At 33.5% G+C, this 18153-nt stretch overlaps 1 protein-coding gene across 21 annotated transcripts; it reads right to left on the bottom strand.

Annotated features, from left to right (window-relative positions):
* Window positions 1-213: 213 nt before the first annotated feature.
* Window positions 214-7015, bottom strand: LOC147391534 (aldehyde dehydrogenase family 2 member B7, mitochondrial-like). Of its 21 annotated transcripts, XM_086459942.1 has the most exons (10): window positions 6618-7015; window positions 5858-5926; window positions 4260-4366; window positions 4003-4098; window positions 3640-3756; window positions 3471-3571; window positions 3172-3337; window positions 1706-1827; window positions 1021-1242; window positions 214-446 (listed from the first exon to the last, which is right to left on the bottom strand). In XM_086459942.1, the coding sequence occupies exons 1-3, from the start codon at window positions 6813-6815 to the stop codon at window positions 4268-4270; spliced, it is 366 nt and encodes a 121-aa protein (XP_086316068.1). In that variant the 5' UTR covers window positions 6816-7015; the 3' UTR covers window positions 214-446; window positions 1021-1242; window positions 1706-1827; window positions 3172-3337; window positions 3471-3571; window positions 3640-3756; window positions 4003-4098; window positions 4260-4267. The 21 variants fall into 21 exon arrangements, with proteins under 21 accessions (XP_086316068.1, XP_086316067.1, XP_086316069.1 ...); XM_086459941.1 differs by having other exon boundaries at window positions 3640-4098; XM_086459943.1 differs by lacking the exon at window positions 4003-4098.
* Between the last annotated feature and the right edge of the window lie 11138 nt (window positions 7016-18153).

Raw genomic sequence — 18153 nt, 5'->3', positions numbered from 1 at the left:
TCGGAAAAAACGACTATTGCTAGAGTAAAGTAGGGATATAGCAACGGTCACCGACCGTCGCTATAGGGTATTTTTTTTGTAAAAAAAATAGGATATTTTACACCTGCCCCCCTCACATGTTGCTGAATATTGAAAATACCCTTATATTTTGAAAATGATGACCTAGACCCCAACTAACAACATGAAAAGACCCAAATGCCCTTCATCTTCAACTTTCATAAATCAAACTATTTTTTGAACCACCTACTGTAAATTATCTATTGTTAGAAGGTAAAATCAAACAATTATACAAATCTAACTATCAATCCAACTTCTAGTCTACAATTTAAAATTATCGAGAACCCATTATTAGGATCGATCTCAAATGCGTTCTTTAAGTCCAACTCAGCTTTCTTCTTCATTTCCTTGAAAAGATTAATGTTTGCCCGCTTTCGTTCTTTGCCAATCTGAAACATAGATCAGATTCATAAATTCCACAAATCCCAAAAATATAGATTCATTTTGCAAGATAACACAGGTGGGTTTAAATGATTTCAAAAGCAAGGATTTTTATTTTAAATCAGACTATTATATAACTATGCTTGTTAAAACTAAGTCAGTTAATGTCTCGAAAACTCTAAAAGAAGGAAATTTTCAGAAAATTTTGCAGTATACGATACACCAAACCAGGACTTGATATTTAAAAATGAAAATATCACTCCATCCTCCATTTACTAATTTAACAAATTGTTAAATACAACCACAGTTTTGAGATTGGAAATCTATTTTTATTAAAGTATAAATGTATATAGCCTTTTTTTTTAAATAACTTTTCATATTATTATTATTTTCATTAAGTTTTATTTAGAAAAAAAAGTCACGAGTTAGATATAGCCAAAATATTTAATTATTATACAATTGCACATATGGACTTCTCTAAGGTACTATGTATGACATTTCACATCCTATGTTTATGAAACAAAATACACAAGTAAATTGGATAGATAGAGAGTGCGAAGTAGGGGAAGAAAAGGAAGTTACCTGCATTGCTTCGTAAAGCCTCCTCTTTTTAAGTGACATCACAACCTGGGACATACTGGCAGCGTCCTTAATTTGTTGATCTGCATCTGGGAGAGACTTGTCCCTAGCCTCAGTGTCCTCAACAGGGGTCAGAATGATCTTGTCAGTTGCCAAGTCAGTATACGGAATCCCTTGGAGTTCCATTTTCAATTCATCATGGTACTGCTTCTCAAGGAGAGCCATCTGAATATAACACCACTACTGAGAACCTCAACTAATGGATACAAACTTTGAATTCTTTTGTGCGAATTCTCTTTGCTAAGCAGAGAAGAATTCCAAAACATACTAGAAGAAAAGTAAGATATGAGAAAGCAAATCGGTACGGATTTAGCACATTGGGTCTCATTTACCAGAAGATCCAAATTGTAAATACTTAAATTTGGATCTACATGTGAAATACAATGTTTCATTGAATCACCACTTTTAGCCATTTCATCCATCATCATAGGGAAGAGGGTAGCCTTTAAAATGTAGATAAGTACATTCCAATCCAAGCCAGGCTTGGGTTGAATAAAGAAGACCACATGACAAGTGGGTGCCTATTCTTCTATTTCATTGAAGTGAAGGTCTGTGTCACACAACCTCCTGCTTGCACACATTTATTAAATTATGATCTTAAGGTGGAAATACATGTTTTGGTAAATACCTTCCCACCAAGGAACCATCTGTTGGTAAAATGATTCGCGCATTTATGCAATCATAAATCCACTGTGGTTGAACATATTCCCTGGAAAGAAAGATATGACACTGGGATGGCCTATCAACAATCTGCAAAAATAAGAAATTGAATAAAAAAATAGCAAGAAAGGAATGATCCTCGAGGCATAATGTCAATCACAGTGATCATAGGAAAGCAGTAACCAAAAAATAGCAAGAAGAATAAACCCAGTAACTGTATAGCTTAAGACATATATCATCAACAAATTAGAAGAAGATGAGTTTCCACACTTGTAGAGCAGCACCCACTTTCTCCCTTGGACTAATACTGGAAGTGTAACATAAAGAGTACTTCATGTCTTCTCTAAAAGAAGTAATGAAGGTTCAGACATGTCTGGGAGATGAACTTGTGACACAGTATCTATTTATATAATGATTTAGAGTAGATATGAGGATGTTGAGATGGATGACCAGTAAGACTAAGAAAGACATGATAAGAATATATAAAACTCAAGCAAATCTTTGAGGAGAACTAAAATCAAATACATCTAAAATATGAATTGAATTTTCAGCAATATTCAATGCATATATAACTTAAGATAAGACACAGAAGTCCATAATCCATTGAGCAGACCTTGTCTAAGATACAATGTTTCAAGAGTACTAATCATTACAAGTAAACCATCTCATCTATGAGTATTATACGAGCAATTTAACACTTTCTTTAGAGCTATTCTACCAGACAATGGTGTTGGCATGACAGAACTGAAGAAACAATATCAATATCAATCTGTTGCTCAGCTGCAGCACTATGATTTGCAAGTCGAAGCTGGGGTAGTACATATCATAATCAAGCTGTGAAGATGGTATAACAATATCAATCTATTGCTCAGCTGCAGCACTATGATTTGCTGCTCAAGCTGTCGACAGCGTCTGATTTTGATTGGACACGATGTAAAACCTTGGACAGCACCACAGAGATCCAGTTGTGGCAGCACATCCAACCAACACCAGTTAGTGTTCCAGCAGCTTGAGTACCAAACCAGTGAACCCTATATACTTAGTTTCTAAACTAGCAGAATCAAGGTGCCTCATGTAGCCCTATGACCCTATTTAATATATTAGACTTGGTTAAATCTTATCTTGTTCATGCAAATTCCATCATCTTCAACACTAAAAAAATACAACAATTTAGCTCTATTAAAGAGAGGATCTACAAAGAGGGTAAGTCGTGTGTCTATGATCCAACCACTTCTCCTAGCAACCCTTGTGGAAGAAATGCTTACAAGGCAACTCACTCACCTCCTCACACCTTCAAATACATGTAGACACACACAACACAACACTGGACTATCACCATTACAAATATAATTAAATGGGTTTCGACATCATTCCCAAATTCCAATAAATAATAAGTAAATGTATAAAATCAGAACAAAAGGTAAAGAAAGATACCTGTTGTTGAATATTAATCACGAACTCATATGTTGGGAATGTGCGATATCTCGGGCCAATCTTCGCCACACTCTTCTTTGCACTGTTTGCTAGACGGACAATGATCAATGTGGAGAAATTGAAGTGTCTTGGGCAGTCTGTCCTCTATTGGGATAAACAATCCAAGCTGAAATATTAAATTGAGAAAAGAACATCCAAATTAAAAGATCTAAAAAGGAGTCGCGTTTAAATTGCGACTGGAGATAAAAGTCAGAAAAAACAACGGTCTTATACCGTCGAAAAAAACGAAGTCTACTCACATTAGAAAGCGGAACATCCCCTTGGTAATTCTCCAGCTTTGTATTTAAAAAATAGGGGTGACACCCAGAAACGTGCAAGAACCAGCACAACAACATTGTCCCTATAAAGAACATAGTGTTTATGATCAACAAAATCAATTATTCTAAAGAAAATATTAATCGGACATACCTTATTAAAGAACAAAGCAAAGTGTGCAAGCTCAACAGCTTCATCAATATCGGCATCCTCGCATACAATGAAAGGGGACTTTCTACCAAAATTTAGAACACCTGGAGGAGCCCCAGCCTGCCATAAATATTAAACATAAGAATGTAAGATTGTCCCAAATGAAAAGGAAAGTCTGTGGGAGTAGCATTTCCACATAATCCGTATAAAATTTAACCTGAGACTCGAGACAAGCACATCAATAAATACCATTAAAAATGTGTCAAAATAAATAAGGAACCAAAGTATAGATATATTCCAACATCAACAACTGCAAACTACTAACAATATTGAACCAAGCAAGATAAATCTTAGGTCAGAATATACAGTGTAAATCAAAACAAAAGCATCCTCCCCGAAAGTTGATTGTATCTTTCCTGACTCCCATTCACCATTTGATAGCTGACACCAAACCTGAAGTTTCTGAAACAAAACATTTCAGCTCTATGAATCATGTACTTGACGATCACCTTATGGCAGGGGCAGATTTACAGTGAGGGCACTTGCCCCACAAGAATTTTTAAAAATTATAACAATTTATATGCTACAACAACTGATTATAGCAGCAGAAAACAAAGATTTACCTAATACGTCAGATGGCCTCATATTTTGGCTCTTCTATTCTCAAAGGTGAGTCTGGAACCAAAGCCAATGAACGAGGCTTAGCCCAAAACATGTCATTTAGATTAACCTATCAAAGCATAAGAAAGTTGATCATCAACAAATAATGACAGTTAGCATAGGTTCCATCGGGATGCATGAGAGATACACACACCAATACTAGGAACACCTAATAGGGTCTCACCTCTTGACCTCCAAAGTACAAACCTAAGTTTAGTTAGAACCCCCATTTGTAACCGTAACACCCGAATTTTATTTTACCCAAAAATTCTTTTTTGGGTGTTCTTTTAATTCCTTTACATCTTGGAATTTTAGTCTGCCACTTTGGTCATATATGACACTATCCAGCCATAATGCCTGAACACCTTAATTTTAGTCGTGATTTTCTCTAACTATGGATTTATTGTGTAACCCATTGTAGATCTCAAACTCATATTTTTTGTTTCTGTTTTCAGTTGCAATATTCTGCCCTTTGGTGTTTCTTGTGATTGCTTTTGGAGACACAGGTGTTGTTATTGGATTAATTCCTTTACATCTGTTTTAGTCTGCCACTGAAAATATAAATTTTATGAAATACATTTATACCAAAAAGGAGCAATATAAAATATCAATATTACACTTCAAATGCAAAGGGAGAAGGAATGGAGTTTTTGGAAGTCTTTTATAATATTATGGTTCATTGCTACACAGAAAGGCAATCCAATGGTGTGTTTTTGTTTTCATCAATGCAAGTATCTATCTCTTGTAACTTAGTGTTTAAATTACCACAAGTACCATCCAAAGGAGTATCGTAGTGTTAGGACATCTTCTCATTTGTTGCTGGAAATTATTATTAATTTTAATGGCAAAACGGAAAGCTAAAAGGATTGTTAAACAACTATCAGGAAAGCTTGGGAGAGATTCTAATTGTGCGGATGTCGAGGAACCAGTAATTCAAAAGCAAAGTCACACATGTATTGATCATGAAGGTATAATGGCAATTATATGTGTTCACACGGTCTTTTCTTATATTTTCTATTCTGTTTTCTTTGGGACTGACTAGTTGCAGATCATGTAGTACCAATTGCACTCTATCACTTTAAAAAAACCCAATTGAACGACATTGTTAGGATTTCACTCTAAAAACAAAAAGTTGCACTGTTTTTTTTCATATTGAAAAATCATAGAGTAACCACAACATCAAAGCTTCATAAACTATAAATTCAATTTTCAAAGCTTCACGATCTACGAGCAAAATAAAAATCTGCAAATGATGGATTATTTATCTTCAATATTGGAAACCTATGCACATAACCATAGATGTGTTGGGATTTACGAAGTTAGGGTATAAGATAGACTTTGATTTGATACCAAATGTAAGTAACAAGATGATCTCTTACAAATTAAATAACAATAAAGGTATCAGTATAATGTTTACAGCAAAGAAGGAACATTGCTAACTCCAGCCAATTGATAACCAAACATCAATTACTAAACCTAGTTCATATATACTAAAAGACCAAAATCTCAAACTTGGGTGCATATATTCTTGAAACTCAAATAGATGGTCTTCCATTCATACCTCTGATTTGCCTGAGAACCACGTAATAGGAGAATCCAATGTAGATGCAACAACAGCAGCTTCAGCAACCTTGAAATAGTTTCGGTAGGAGAAACAAAATTCAGCTCCATTGAGCATAACCAATCATACTATCATATACATGTATACTCTTTTTGCTCTAGTAGTGGTGTGACTGCAGCCTATTGAAAACTCAGATTTATAGTAAGACCCCATTAATCCTTTTTTTCCGAAGGGAGCTCTTTTTTCTCTAGCAGAAATCTCTGCAACCTATCAAGTGGTGCGACTTTAGCCCATTGAAACTTAGATTTATAGTAAGACTCCACAAATAGAAATAGAAAGAAAGCGAAAAAGGCAGAACAAACAGCTAAGCTAACAAAAAAGTTTGTTATTTTGAGCTTCGGTTTGGGGATTTTGGCTCTAAATTTAGTAGAATAATAAAGAAGGGGAATTAATGCAGAGAAAATGGAGAAATTAATACAGGAACACATACAACACATACAAAATACAGGGATCAAAACCCTAAAAACTGGCAAATATAAATGCAGAGAAAAGATATCCAAAAACTACTGCAAATCTAAAATAGGGAAAATTTAAAGAATCAAACAAAAAACACTTTAAAAACCTTGAATTATAAGAGTAAAACTGTGATCAAAACCCTAAAAATTGGCATGAAATTGAGAAATCTCTTTGAAAGACTCTCATTGAAGGCATTTAAGGAGATTTAAACAGAGTAAATAAGGTTTCATCATGAATCAATTACTGAGAACTTGTTCCGCTGAGAATCTTCTCGAAACATCCTTACAGAGAATCCTCCGCAAAAGATCTTTCGCCGATGAAGACACAGAATGAAATATCGGAGTTGGAAACCAAAGATTCGCACGAAGAACAGCCTCAAATATCTTTCCCTCAGATTCACCTCAAATATCTCTCCCGCATATCCGTTTGGAGATGCGATCATAAAGATTGGACGACTTCATCTTCGTAAACGTTAATGATCTGAACAACGTTAGGGTTTCCACTTATGAGATTCATAGTAAGACTCCATTAATTTGAGAACGAGAGAGCGAGAGACAGAGAGTGTGATCAAGAGATTTGAGAGCGAGAGACAGAGATGAGTGCGACAGAGCAAGAGAGATACAGATCGAGCGTGAGAGAGAGATATTTGATTCGGTGTTGCTGATATAACTTAATAAAGTAGAAACGACCAATAACCGACTGCTAAAAACTGTCGCAATTAACGACAGTCTTTAGCAGTCGTTTTTAACGCAATTGCTAATCCCACAATATGACGTAGTGTGAGAAAGCCTAGAAAACACCGTTGATGTAGGATGATAGATGATAGTGCCTCTTAGTAAGTCAAAAGGTAAAATGATAAAGAACACTTTGCATGGAAATTATGGGCATTTCAAATGTTTTGCCTGCTCAAGAACATATATTAGCTCCATGTCAGTAGTTTTGAATTGGCGAGACAATGCTACAAGATTTGGGTCTTGTTCTGGTCCATCTCTAAATAAGATTACAACATAGTTATAGAATTCATTAAAAGTTTAAAAACTCATCCTATTCGACACTACAAGATATATTCGATGAGACTATGAAGAATGTCTTGCAGCTAGCCACTCTATTCTATAGTGAGCTATATCATCATTAAGAATTTAAATATCTCAACCCAACCATCATACTGATCTCTCCAAGGTCTTTCATAACAAAATTTTGAGACAATAAATTTTTGGTCTCTTTAACTACTAAATCTGAACAAAAATCAGAAGGTCATATACATAAAAACAAACCAAAACACATAAATTATTTTAATATCTAAAATAGATACATTTATCATTTTCATTAATTTTAAATATTTGATAGAACTACCTGATCATACTTCTCATGCCATTGTTTGGGAACTTGTTTTAACCCATACAACGACTTTACGAGTTTACACACTTTCTATTCTTGATCAAAAATTTTAAACCCTTCAGGTTGGTCCATGTAGATATCTTCTTCAAGATCCCCATTTAGAAAAGTTGTTTTAACATCCATTTGGTGTATAACCAAATAATAGATGGCAACTATATGGATCAAGACTCTAATGGATGTAATCCTGGAAACTAGACAATATGTATAAAATAAATCAATATTTTCTCTCTACTTGATTCCTTTAGCTACCAACTTAGCTTTAAATTTATCCACAAATCTATTAGGCTTTAATTTCCTTCTAAGAATCCATTTACATCCTATGGGTTTGCACCCTAATGGTAAATAAACTAATACTATTGGACATTAAAGATTCTATCTCATCATTGATGGTTTCTCTCAAGAAATGAACATTTGAAGGGGACACGACTTCTTTTATAGTTGAATGATCCCCTTCTAAAGTAAAAACATAAAAATCTAGACTAAAGTCTTTAGCTACTCTTATCTCTTTTGCTCCTCCTAGGTTCCATCTCATAATCTCTAGAATCTTCAATCCTAAGTTCTTCTATCCTATGATGAGATGGCCCTCCTAATCTAAGAGATTGAGAACCCCCATTATTTTTGTATTTAAAAGGAAACCTATCTTCAAAGTAGTTAGGATCTAAGGATTCACTTATAATATTGTTGGATAAATCAAGAAATCTACATGCCTTTCTATTAAACGCATACCCTATAAATACACACTCAGAAGCTCTATTTACAAGTTTAGGCCTCTTTGGATTATTCAACCTTACATAGGTTAAACACCCTCAAACTCTATAATAACCTATATTCAGTTTTCTACCTTTCCAAAATTTGTAATAAGTTATTTTAGTCTTAGAATGTGGAACTCTATTAAGAACGTAACAAACTATTAAAAGTGCTTCCCCCCATAAGTTATTAGGTGCTCCTAAACTAATTAGCAAGGCATTTACTAACTCAGTATAAGTTCAATTTTAAACTCAGCCATTCCATTCATTTCTGGGGAATACGAAGCTGAAGTTTCATGTATAATATCTAAAGACTCTAAAAACTTTATAAAACCTATGGACTCATATTCCATACCTCTATTAGTTCTAAGTCTATTAATTTTTGTGTCTTTTTGATTTTCTATTTTTAAGAAAAATAATTTCATAATTTGAAATGCATTACTTTTGTGTTTCATTAAATATACACAAGAATATTTAGAACACTACAAAAAAGAGTGGTTTTAGAGGCTTTTTCTTTAGGCGGTTCTACGAAGCATTATCAAACGAACAATTTAGGGGCAGTTTCGTTGGAAAAGCCCTCAGGGAATGACGAGAATCTGATGAATGGGAGGCATTTCCAACGGAAACGCCTCTGAAGAAGGATAAAACACAATCTGCAATCGATTGAGCTATTTTTAATAGCGAAAATTGATAATATCGATAGCGATTTTGTGAACCGTCCTAAGAAACCCTAAATTGAGGCTCCTTCTTCCAAAACGCCATTAAAGAGATGAAGAATCGCGTTTTCAATTTGGCGCCTTCACGTTCTCAAAATTGGTGGTAAGTTCTTCGTTTCCTCTTCTCTTCTCTCCTTCTCTCCCACTTTCACTATATATTTCCTTTTTTCCCTAACAATCTTTCAATCTCACACTCTCTCTCTATTTTATCTACGTGGGTTTAGTGTATTTTGGAAGCCATTGTTATTGGAATTCAATAAAAAGAAGAAGAAGAAGAAGAAGAAGAAAAGTGTTGGTTGCATTCATCTCTCTTAGTTGATCTTACAATCTGGAAACCTTGAAAGAAAAAATAGCATATCTTATTATCTATTTATTCTGCGGAAAGAAGAGAGTAATAAGGCACTTCTTATTATCTTTCATTTAAAGATAATTCTAATGAAGATAGTAACTTGATAGATATTGTTGACTGTTGATTTCTTGATAACTAGTGAACTTTTGACATTTTTATTTTTAGCATCTCTTGAGTTTTGCTTCTTTTTGGGTATAATGCTTATTACATGTTTGTTCAAAGTCCTCAATGAAGTAGAACTTATGTTGAACAATGTTTATGAACTTGTTTATCTATTTATTTATTTTGACTGCTTTAAATGTTCAAATGCTATTTTTATGGGCTGGTTTGATGTCATAGAAATTTGACATTGGGGGAATTTTTTTTTTGTAGTGTGAGAATTGATCATTGGTAACGACTTTCACACTTGAAAATATTTTTTTAGACTACTTTTGGAGTGCTAGATAATATCATAGGATTAAATAAAGAATATTAATTTTGGAAATATGACCTTATATGATTATCCCCAGAACCAGTATGCATATAAGCCTTTAGGACATATCATAGGATTACGTAAAGAAGAAAAATGCATTTTAGATAATTTTTGGTTTTGCTCTAAAAAAGATCCAATAGATAGGAAATATATGTTATCTATAATGAATTGTTTAGCTAAACACTTTAATACAGGTAGAAAAATGCATTTTTCTTCTTTACTTAATCCTATGATATGTCCTAAAGGCTTATATGCATACTGGTTCTGGGGATAATCATATAAGATCATATTCCCAAAACTAATCTTTCCTAATGATTGCCTAGGTTCTACATTCCTAACTGGGGTTTGTTGAATCTGTTGGTTATGAGGTAATGCAAAGGGCATTCTTGCTCCAATCTGTGGTAACATGGAAGGATGTGGTTGTGGTTGTACCTGCATCATTCCTGTATAAAAATTATGAGAGTAAAAATAAATTGAGGTATCTTGTGGAATCCGTGCATGTGCATTTGGAATAATATGTTGGACTTGAAAAGATAAATTGTTATACATATTCTACATTTGGAATTTGTGTATGTGCATGTGTATGAGGGTAAAAATAAATTGGGGTATCTTGTGGAATCTGTGCATGTGCATGTGCATGAGGGTAAAGATAAAAATTATGAGGGTAAAAATAAATTGTTATACATATTCTACATTTGGAATAATATGTTGGACTTGAAAATATTTCTATTTGTAAGAGTCAATTACTCATGATTTCTGAATTTTATTTTTGAATTCTTACACCAATTTCAGGAAAATAGATTAGAAAATATTCGGAACTATTGAAGATCTTTGCGTTCGTCATTAGTAATAATAAAGCTTCTAGTTATTATGCAGCAAATCTTCGTCATGTATGTAGCTTTGAAGCTCTCTAGTCAGCAACAAAAGCAGTGGAGCAAAGATGAGATCAATATAATATGAGATTAGGCTTGTGGTGATGATTTTACTTCTAATTTTCTCTAACAAATATAATAGGTATATTTGTTTGGGCATTTCCTATTTTTATTCAGATTTATGAATAGGGTTTGGTTTCCTTTTCATCTTGTTTTTGGGTGTTGAAGTAAAATTACAGTTGGCATTGTGATACTTTGATCCTTGTGTGCTTCTTTTCTGTTAAGGAATGCTAAGTAGATATTGTAATCAACATGTTTACTTTGTTTGTTGAGACATTATTGCTTAATAGAAATACTTGAATAGGAGAATAGAAGAATCAACTAAGTACTCTCATGATTGTAGTAGCTGAGTTGGTTGCCAAGCCCATCGTGAATCCCCCCATCTAAGATTGCTCATTCACAATTGACACAAATAATTTCTATTTTTTTTTTTTTTTTTGTTGCACTTCACAGTAAGTCAATAAGGCATATGTATAGGGAGAATTTTGTCTATTGAAATTCAACGTGTCGTTCATTCTATAAAATTATCTCTGATAAAAACTCATTGGGATTTAAATTTGTGAGTCTGTGAGAAATTTTAAGTGGCTGTTATATTTTCAAAAGCTTAGCCTCATGGAAAATTTTGTTGGTTAGGTAGAAGTGAACACCATTCTAATTTGGTGGTGTTGGATTTATGTATATAATAGTTAGAAATGCTCCTATTAAAAATTTATTTGGCAAATAAGATGTCTTATTTGATTTGCTTTGGATGCATTTATATTTTCTCCATGAGTTTTTTCTCTGGATTTTTTTTTTATATTTCTATATATAAGCATTTAATGAAGTTATGGTTCTAGATAGAGTGGATTGATGGAACAGGATGTGTGGCCAATCCCATGGGATATGATTCCTTTAATATTGATGACGTTAATGATGATCTTTAGGCCTTTCTTGTTTAACTCTTGTTTTTTTATATATGCAGGCTAATCCGTCCACATGAGTCTTTAAAAGATGTTGCTTTGAAGATTCTACAAAATAAGATATCTACTGTTCCCATCATCCATTCGAAATAGAATGAATCGTGTCCGCAATTATTATGTCTTACATGCTTTTCCGGAATATTAAAACATATGCTTTGTTTAAGATAGTTTTGTTTTCAATTACTTTATCACCCATGGTGTTGTTTACTATATCCTCATTTACTTAGTGTGTGTGCGTGTGGCAAAAAAGTTATCTTGTATATACTTACACATATGAACTTTATTTTTTATGCCTTTATGTTCCAGCTCAAGTAAGTTCCATACCCATCATTGACAATAATGGGTCTCTTCTAGATGTGTACTCTCGAAGGTAAACCACGTTACATTCTCACATTTTATTCCTTGTATGTTAGTGAAAGTTGTAATGTTGAAATTTATCTGTCCTTTAATTCGCTTTCAGCTTTTCTATTTCTATAGGGACTTCTAGTGGAAATTGTAATGTTGAAATTTATCTGTACTTTAATTCGCTTTCAGCTTTTATAATTCTCTAAGGACTTCTATCTAAGGGTCAATGTGGCCTTTCTATGTGCAGTGATATAACCACATTGGCAAAAGGCAATGTGTATGCCCATGTTCAGCTTGATCAAACAAGCTTGCATCAAGTAAGTGCACCATATTAATGTATCATGATAGTCATTAAAGTTGGAGTCCAGCTTACCCATTGAAAAAGAAAAATGATATTCATTGAACTTTATTTAGTGTCTGAACATTCCCTTGTTGATTGGTGCCCCTTTTTCACTAAAAAACTAAGCTTTCTGAGGATAAAGGACATAATCAGGTGATAATCAGATATCCTACAATCACAAAGCAGTGAAGAATGACGAACCCGTTCAGATATTGTTTCTGCCCACCCAACCTCCACAATTGAGCACCCAATCCTTGCCACCGAACATGCCAAGTGATGAATGAAATCATGCATCTTGCACTCTATTATATTACCATAAGCATCTTCTTTTACAACTTTAAAAAATGAATTCCACACTAATTCCATGAAATAGTTATTACCAATAGCCTCCAAAGTATCATCTTCTTGGTATAATTCAATGATCCCTTAGCAATCCATAGCTGGATCAGCTTCTCAGTCTCAATATTGTAATCCTTTGGGAATATCGAACAGTAAGCAAAGCATTGCTTCAAATGTAATGGTAGACGATAATAGCTCGAAATCAAAATAGGTAAAATCTTTGCTTTGTATTCTAGCAAATTGAAAATGTTCGTATCTCTGACCAACAACCACTGGCTTTGCTCTCCATTGGGAAACAGTAGGTCTTCAATCACCTTCACTGCAAGAGGTAAACCTCTACATTTTGCAGCAATTTCCTTCAGAGTGACGTCTTCTTCTTTCCCAAGATCAAGTGCTCGATTCTTTAATAGAAACCAACAATCATAATCTTATAAAACCTCCAAATGGTATATGCTATTTGCGTCCATCATCTGAGAGACCTCCTCATTTCGAGTAGTTACTATAATTTTACATCCCAGACAATGTGGTGAGCTTAATGCAATTTTTAACATTTTCCAATTCTTGGTACCTCCATTCCATACATCATCCAACACAATTAAAATTCTCTTGCCCAGTAATACTTGAAAAATATAAGATTCCAAGAAAGGTCCCTGGCTTTCGGTTGCATATTCTATGATCTTATTGATTACTGCTTGGTCATAATTCCACCAAAATAGGAATATAAACACCTAGATTTATATGCTCAATAGGGAATGAGTTAGATTGTAGTGATATTGATTATCTAATACCCCAATTGACATTTTTTAATCTGCTCTGAGTATACTGTTTTCAAGTGATCTCCTAATGTTCTTTTGTGTTTTGAAGCAAGGGTGACTGTTGTCTCTTGTCAATGGCTTATAGGCCCATGCAATGTTAACTCTGTTGATCTTCCTAATGGACCCTCTTTGAGAAGAGGGGTAGTGATTTCGAGTTCCCAAAATTTCATGTTGTTCATTCTTCATTGTATCTGTGTACTTCTTGCAAGCAATCTTGATTTACTCTTTTTGGTTGGTTGGTGCATGAATTCATGTAGGTGTTGGTAGAAAGGTGCAAGTATTTGGAAGAAAGTAAATGTCTCAGAATTTGTGTAAACACGTGTAAGCTTCTAATACAGGTCAGTATTGATCTAATTATATTTATGTTTCCTATATTCGTATCTTTTTTCCTTTGTTGAAAGTTTAAGCTTGATAATTTCCTGCATTCATAGAGACCTCGGCTTAGTTCAGGTTAGATCCTACCTATATATCATAGGTTGAATTCTCTTGTCATCAATGTTATTACAGTAAGTTTACAAGCCTGTTAATGGTTAGTCTGTTTCTTTTTATTTCATTTTTCTCATTTATGTGGTGCTTATCCCATCTATGGTCATCTATGGTCGACTTACCATTTCATTTCTCGACTCTTTTTTCTGAAAAGTTGAACAACTCATGATGGAAATAATAGGAGTAGAAGAAGAGGTTGCTAGATGAAGGGAAGCTTGTGAGTTGGAAGTGGAAGCTGGGAAGAATGTCATTGAAGAGTGTGACAGTGAGGTAAAATCTTCACTGGATGTTGTCAATTGTTTCCATATTAACTATGCTTCTTTTAATGCCTATGTTGAAACATGTAATTATATGTTAAAAAAATGTTATCATCTATGCATTCTCTTGGTAGCATGATTTGTGCTAGTGTCTACACCTGTCCAAACATTTCACATTACATTGGTGTGGTTTGCACTTGGTTTTTGAAGTAGGACTAGGTTTTTTCTGGGGAAAGAGTGTCGGCAGATAGTACTTGTCAGGTATTTTGAAGTAGGACTTGGTTTTTTCTGGGGTACGGTAGTTTGCATGACAAAATATTTCATTTGAGTACATCTAAGTATTTAAATGGCTTCTCATTTCATCCTTTGAGCTATATATTATCTCCTAGTTTGGTTGTTGAACAATTTATATGTTTAGGTTTCCTTCATTGCTTCAGATCTGGCAGCGATCAAAACCACTTAGCGCCAAGGCTGCTGCAAATGCTCCAATCACCATGAAGGAGGCCTTGATGGTGAGTTCTGTTCCATCTGCTCTTTCTAAATGTTATGGATTTCACGTTTGTTCTTTATATTTAAGCTGAACTAGTGCTAAAAATCGTGTCTTTGGATTGATTTTTATAGTTCAATTTCGTCTTCATTTGTATGATTCGAGACTGCAATTTGTTTCTAAACTAGTCCTAGATCTATTAAACTCATAATTTCGTGCATAAGTATTTTTCTAATCATTACGTATCAAAAGAAAGGGAAACTTATCAAAAAGTATTTTCTCATGAAAATATTTAATGTCCTTTCTGGTGAAAATGAATGATCTCCCTGTTGAAAGATTTTCTCATTCCTTTCACTTTCATTAGTTCTAAAGCTATGACATTGTGAGAACCCAGCATATCGTGTCAACGAACTAATAGTGCGGTTATTATGAATCAGTCCTCATTGGAGGGTATTCAATGGGTATTAGAACCAGATAGACTAGTCAAGTCAGTGTGTGCTTTGGCCTAATTAGTAATTGGATTGTGTTTGGATGATATCATCATCATCATCAAATCCTTATTCTAAAGGATTCATGGTCCGCTAATTGGGTTTGGTACTAATCGTCAAAATTCTTATTTGTTAACTAGACTGAGTCCTTATTTGTTATCTGGTTACGACTACATGTTTCACACCCAGTTAATGTTTGGGTTTTGACTTGCTTGGACAGGTTCTTGAGCCAGACCTGTTAACACGCCTTATCTTTCCTGATTTGAACATTTAGGCTAAATGTGGTAGCTATTTGTTGGTTCCTTGATTTAATTGGATTACATCTTGTGCCTTTTATTGTCAATTAGTGGACACACACACAAACTAGTTATTCCTTTATCCTTTATTCATTTATCATCGATTCAAACATTTCCGACTCTATGTAGGTAACAACTAGTTATTTTAAGTTGTTTAGGCTATCTACTTAACAACTTCAAATGTAGCAAAGGTAGAAAGGATGGACTAGAAGAAATGATATTCATGTACAAATTATTATGTTTTAAAATACTATCGATCAATGTTTGTGTTACTTATTTTGTTTATAATTCATAGAGTTGCCTCTTTTTTTATAGTGAAAATATTCGTGAATGCGTACTTTGTTTTTGGATTTCACAAATGCATGTTTTGTAGATTGTAGTTTATGCTTAGTAAAATATTCATTTACAGGTTGTGACATATTTTTATAAACATGTGATAAGTGAAATTTGAGGTGCCAATAGCAATTCTTTTTCTTTATATAATTGTAGAATTTATTTTGGAATGAATATTTTATTAAATTTTTATTACAACATTAGGCGATTTTGAACTGCCTCTAATGGTGTTTTTTTTTTTTTTAACTAAATTTATTATTAGGGGTGATTTTTAAACTGCCTCTAAAGTATAAGAATTGCCCTTAAATCATAGTCTTTAGAGGCGATTTTAAAATTACCCTTAAATTATTATTATAAGAGGCGATTTTCAAATAGCCTCTAAAATATATGAACCACCCTTAAATCATATTTTTTAGAGGCAATTTTTAAACTACCATTAAATTATTATTATTAGAGGTGATTTTCAAATAGCCTCTAAAAATATAAAAAACGCCCTTAAATCATTATTTAGAGGCGATATTAGAACCGCCCTTAATTGGCCACTAAAAGGAATCAGCGACGCCACAATAGTGGATGGTTTAATTCAACCGCCCTTAAATATATTGGAGGTGGTTTAGTCGAAATTGGTGGCAGTTTAAAACCGCCTCTAAATACCTCATATTTTGTAGTGGAATGATCGTCTACAAAAGTTATGAAATAAATTTTACCTCCTCTAGTGAGAATTCCTTCCATTTCCTAAATATCTGAGTGTTCTAATTATAGAAGTTTAGACTCTCTTTGGACACTCCTATGAGGTGTTCTAGTTATTTTAGCTTGACTACATGTTTCGCACTTATAAAAACTATCATTGCCTAAGGATGGAATTAGATCTAGTGTGTTCATATTTTTAACATATATTTTGTTAACATGACAAAACCTAGCATGCCACACATTTATGGAAGACAAGGTATAAATATAAGAAGTAGAAGCTTTATTAGGATTTTCTACATTCAATTTAAACATACCAGCACAAGCATATCCCTTACCCATAAAGATCCCGTTCTTTGTGATTATATATTGATCAGCCCTAATGGTTTGTTGATTAATTGTAAAGCTTGCTAAATAAATGCAGAGATTAAGATGTGAACTAAGACTTTGGGCAAGTCGAATTCGTTCCACAGGGATAGTTTGGATTCAAATGTTCAATCAGTTAAAATCTAAAACAGAGTTAGAAACATATTGGTTTTAAAACAGAATTGATTAGTAGAAACAGAGAAGCAAATAACAACTAATTTGTAAATGAAATTGAAACTAAAAAGAAAGATTGAAGATCTAAGAGAGAGAGATTAGAGAAGTCAAGTAAGCTTTTGCAATGAATCCATAATGTAGATAAATTCTGAATATAACTCAATCCATGGAGCAAGTCATTGCTCATGGATCGGACGGTAGAATAATTAAATCCTTGAAAGTAATCAAAAGATATTCATGAAAACACTAGTATGATTGAAATTGCCTAACTTATCTTCTGATTTTTTACAAAGCATAGCCATTCTTGAACTTATCTAAGTAATGACTATATAAGTTGGATCAGAATTATAAACTGGATTACCTTAATTAGAAGAGAATTTTCTGAATTAAAACATGTAAGCAAAACAAGAATCTAAATCTACACTAGAGGGATTAATTTGCTCTAGCTTCCTTAACTTCTCTAATGAGAATTTAGCCAATCATTGCAAGAGTTGTAATTGCAGAAAATAACAAAAGAACAAAGAACATGGGTGAATAAGATGATGATCGATCTGTAATCCTCCTTTAATAGCTCTCAAAAGAGTTACAAACAATAAGAATTGATCACTCTTGATGTTCTCACTACACTCAGAAGCTCACCCAAAAAAAAATTACGGAGAATTCTAAAGAAGAAGAACCAAAAATTACAGAAGAAGAGAGTCATTTTCTCTGAAATCAACCTTCCAATTTATAACATTCGTATTCGGTCAATCAGGTTGATTTGGCAAATGATTTGATTCAAATGACCCATTCAGT

This window comes from Akebia trifoliata, chromosome 11 (genome assembly GCF_017979445.1).
Source record: "Akebia trifoliata isolate Shusen 1 chromosome 11, ASM1797944v1, whole genome shotgun sequence".
In the NCBI taxonomy this organism is placed as follows: domain Eukaryota; kingdom Viridiplantae; phylum Streptophyta; class Magnoliopsida; order Ranunculales; family Lardizabalaceae; genus Akebia; species Akebia trifoliata.
This window is presented reverse-complemented; position numbering and strand designations above follow the sequence as displayed.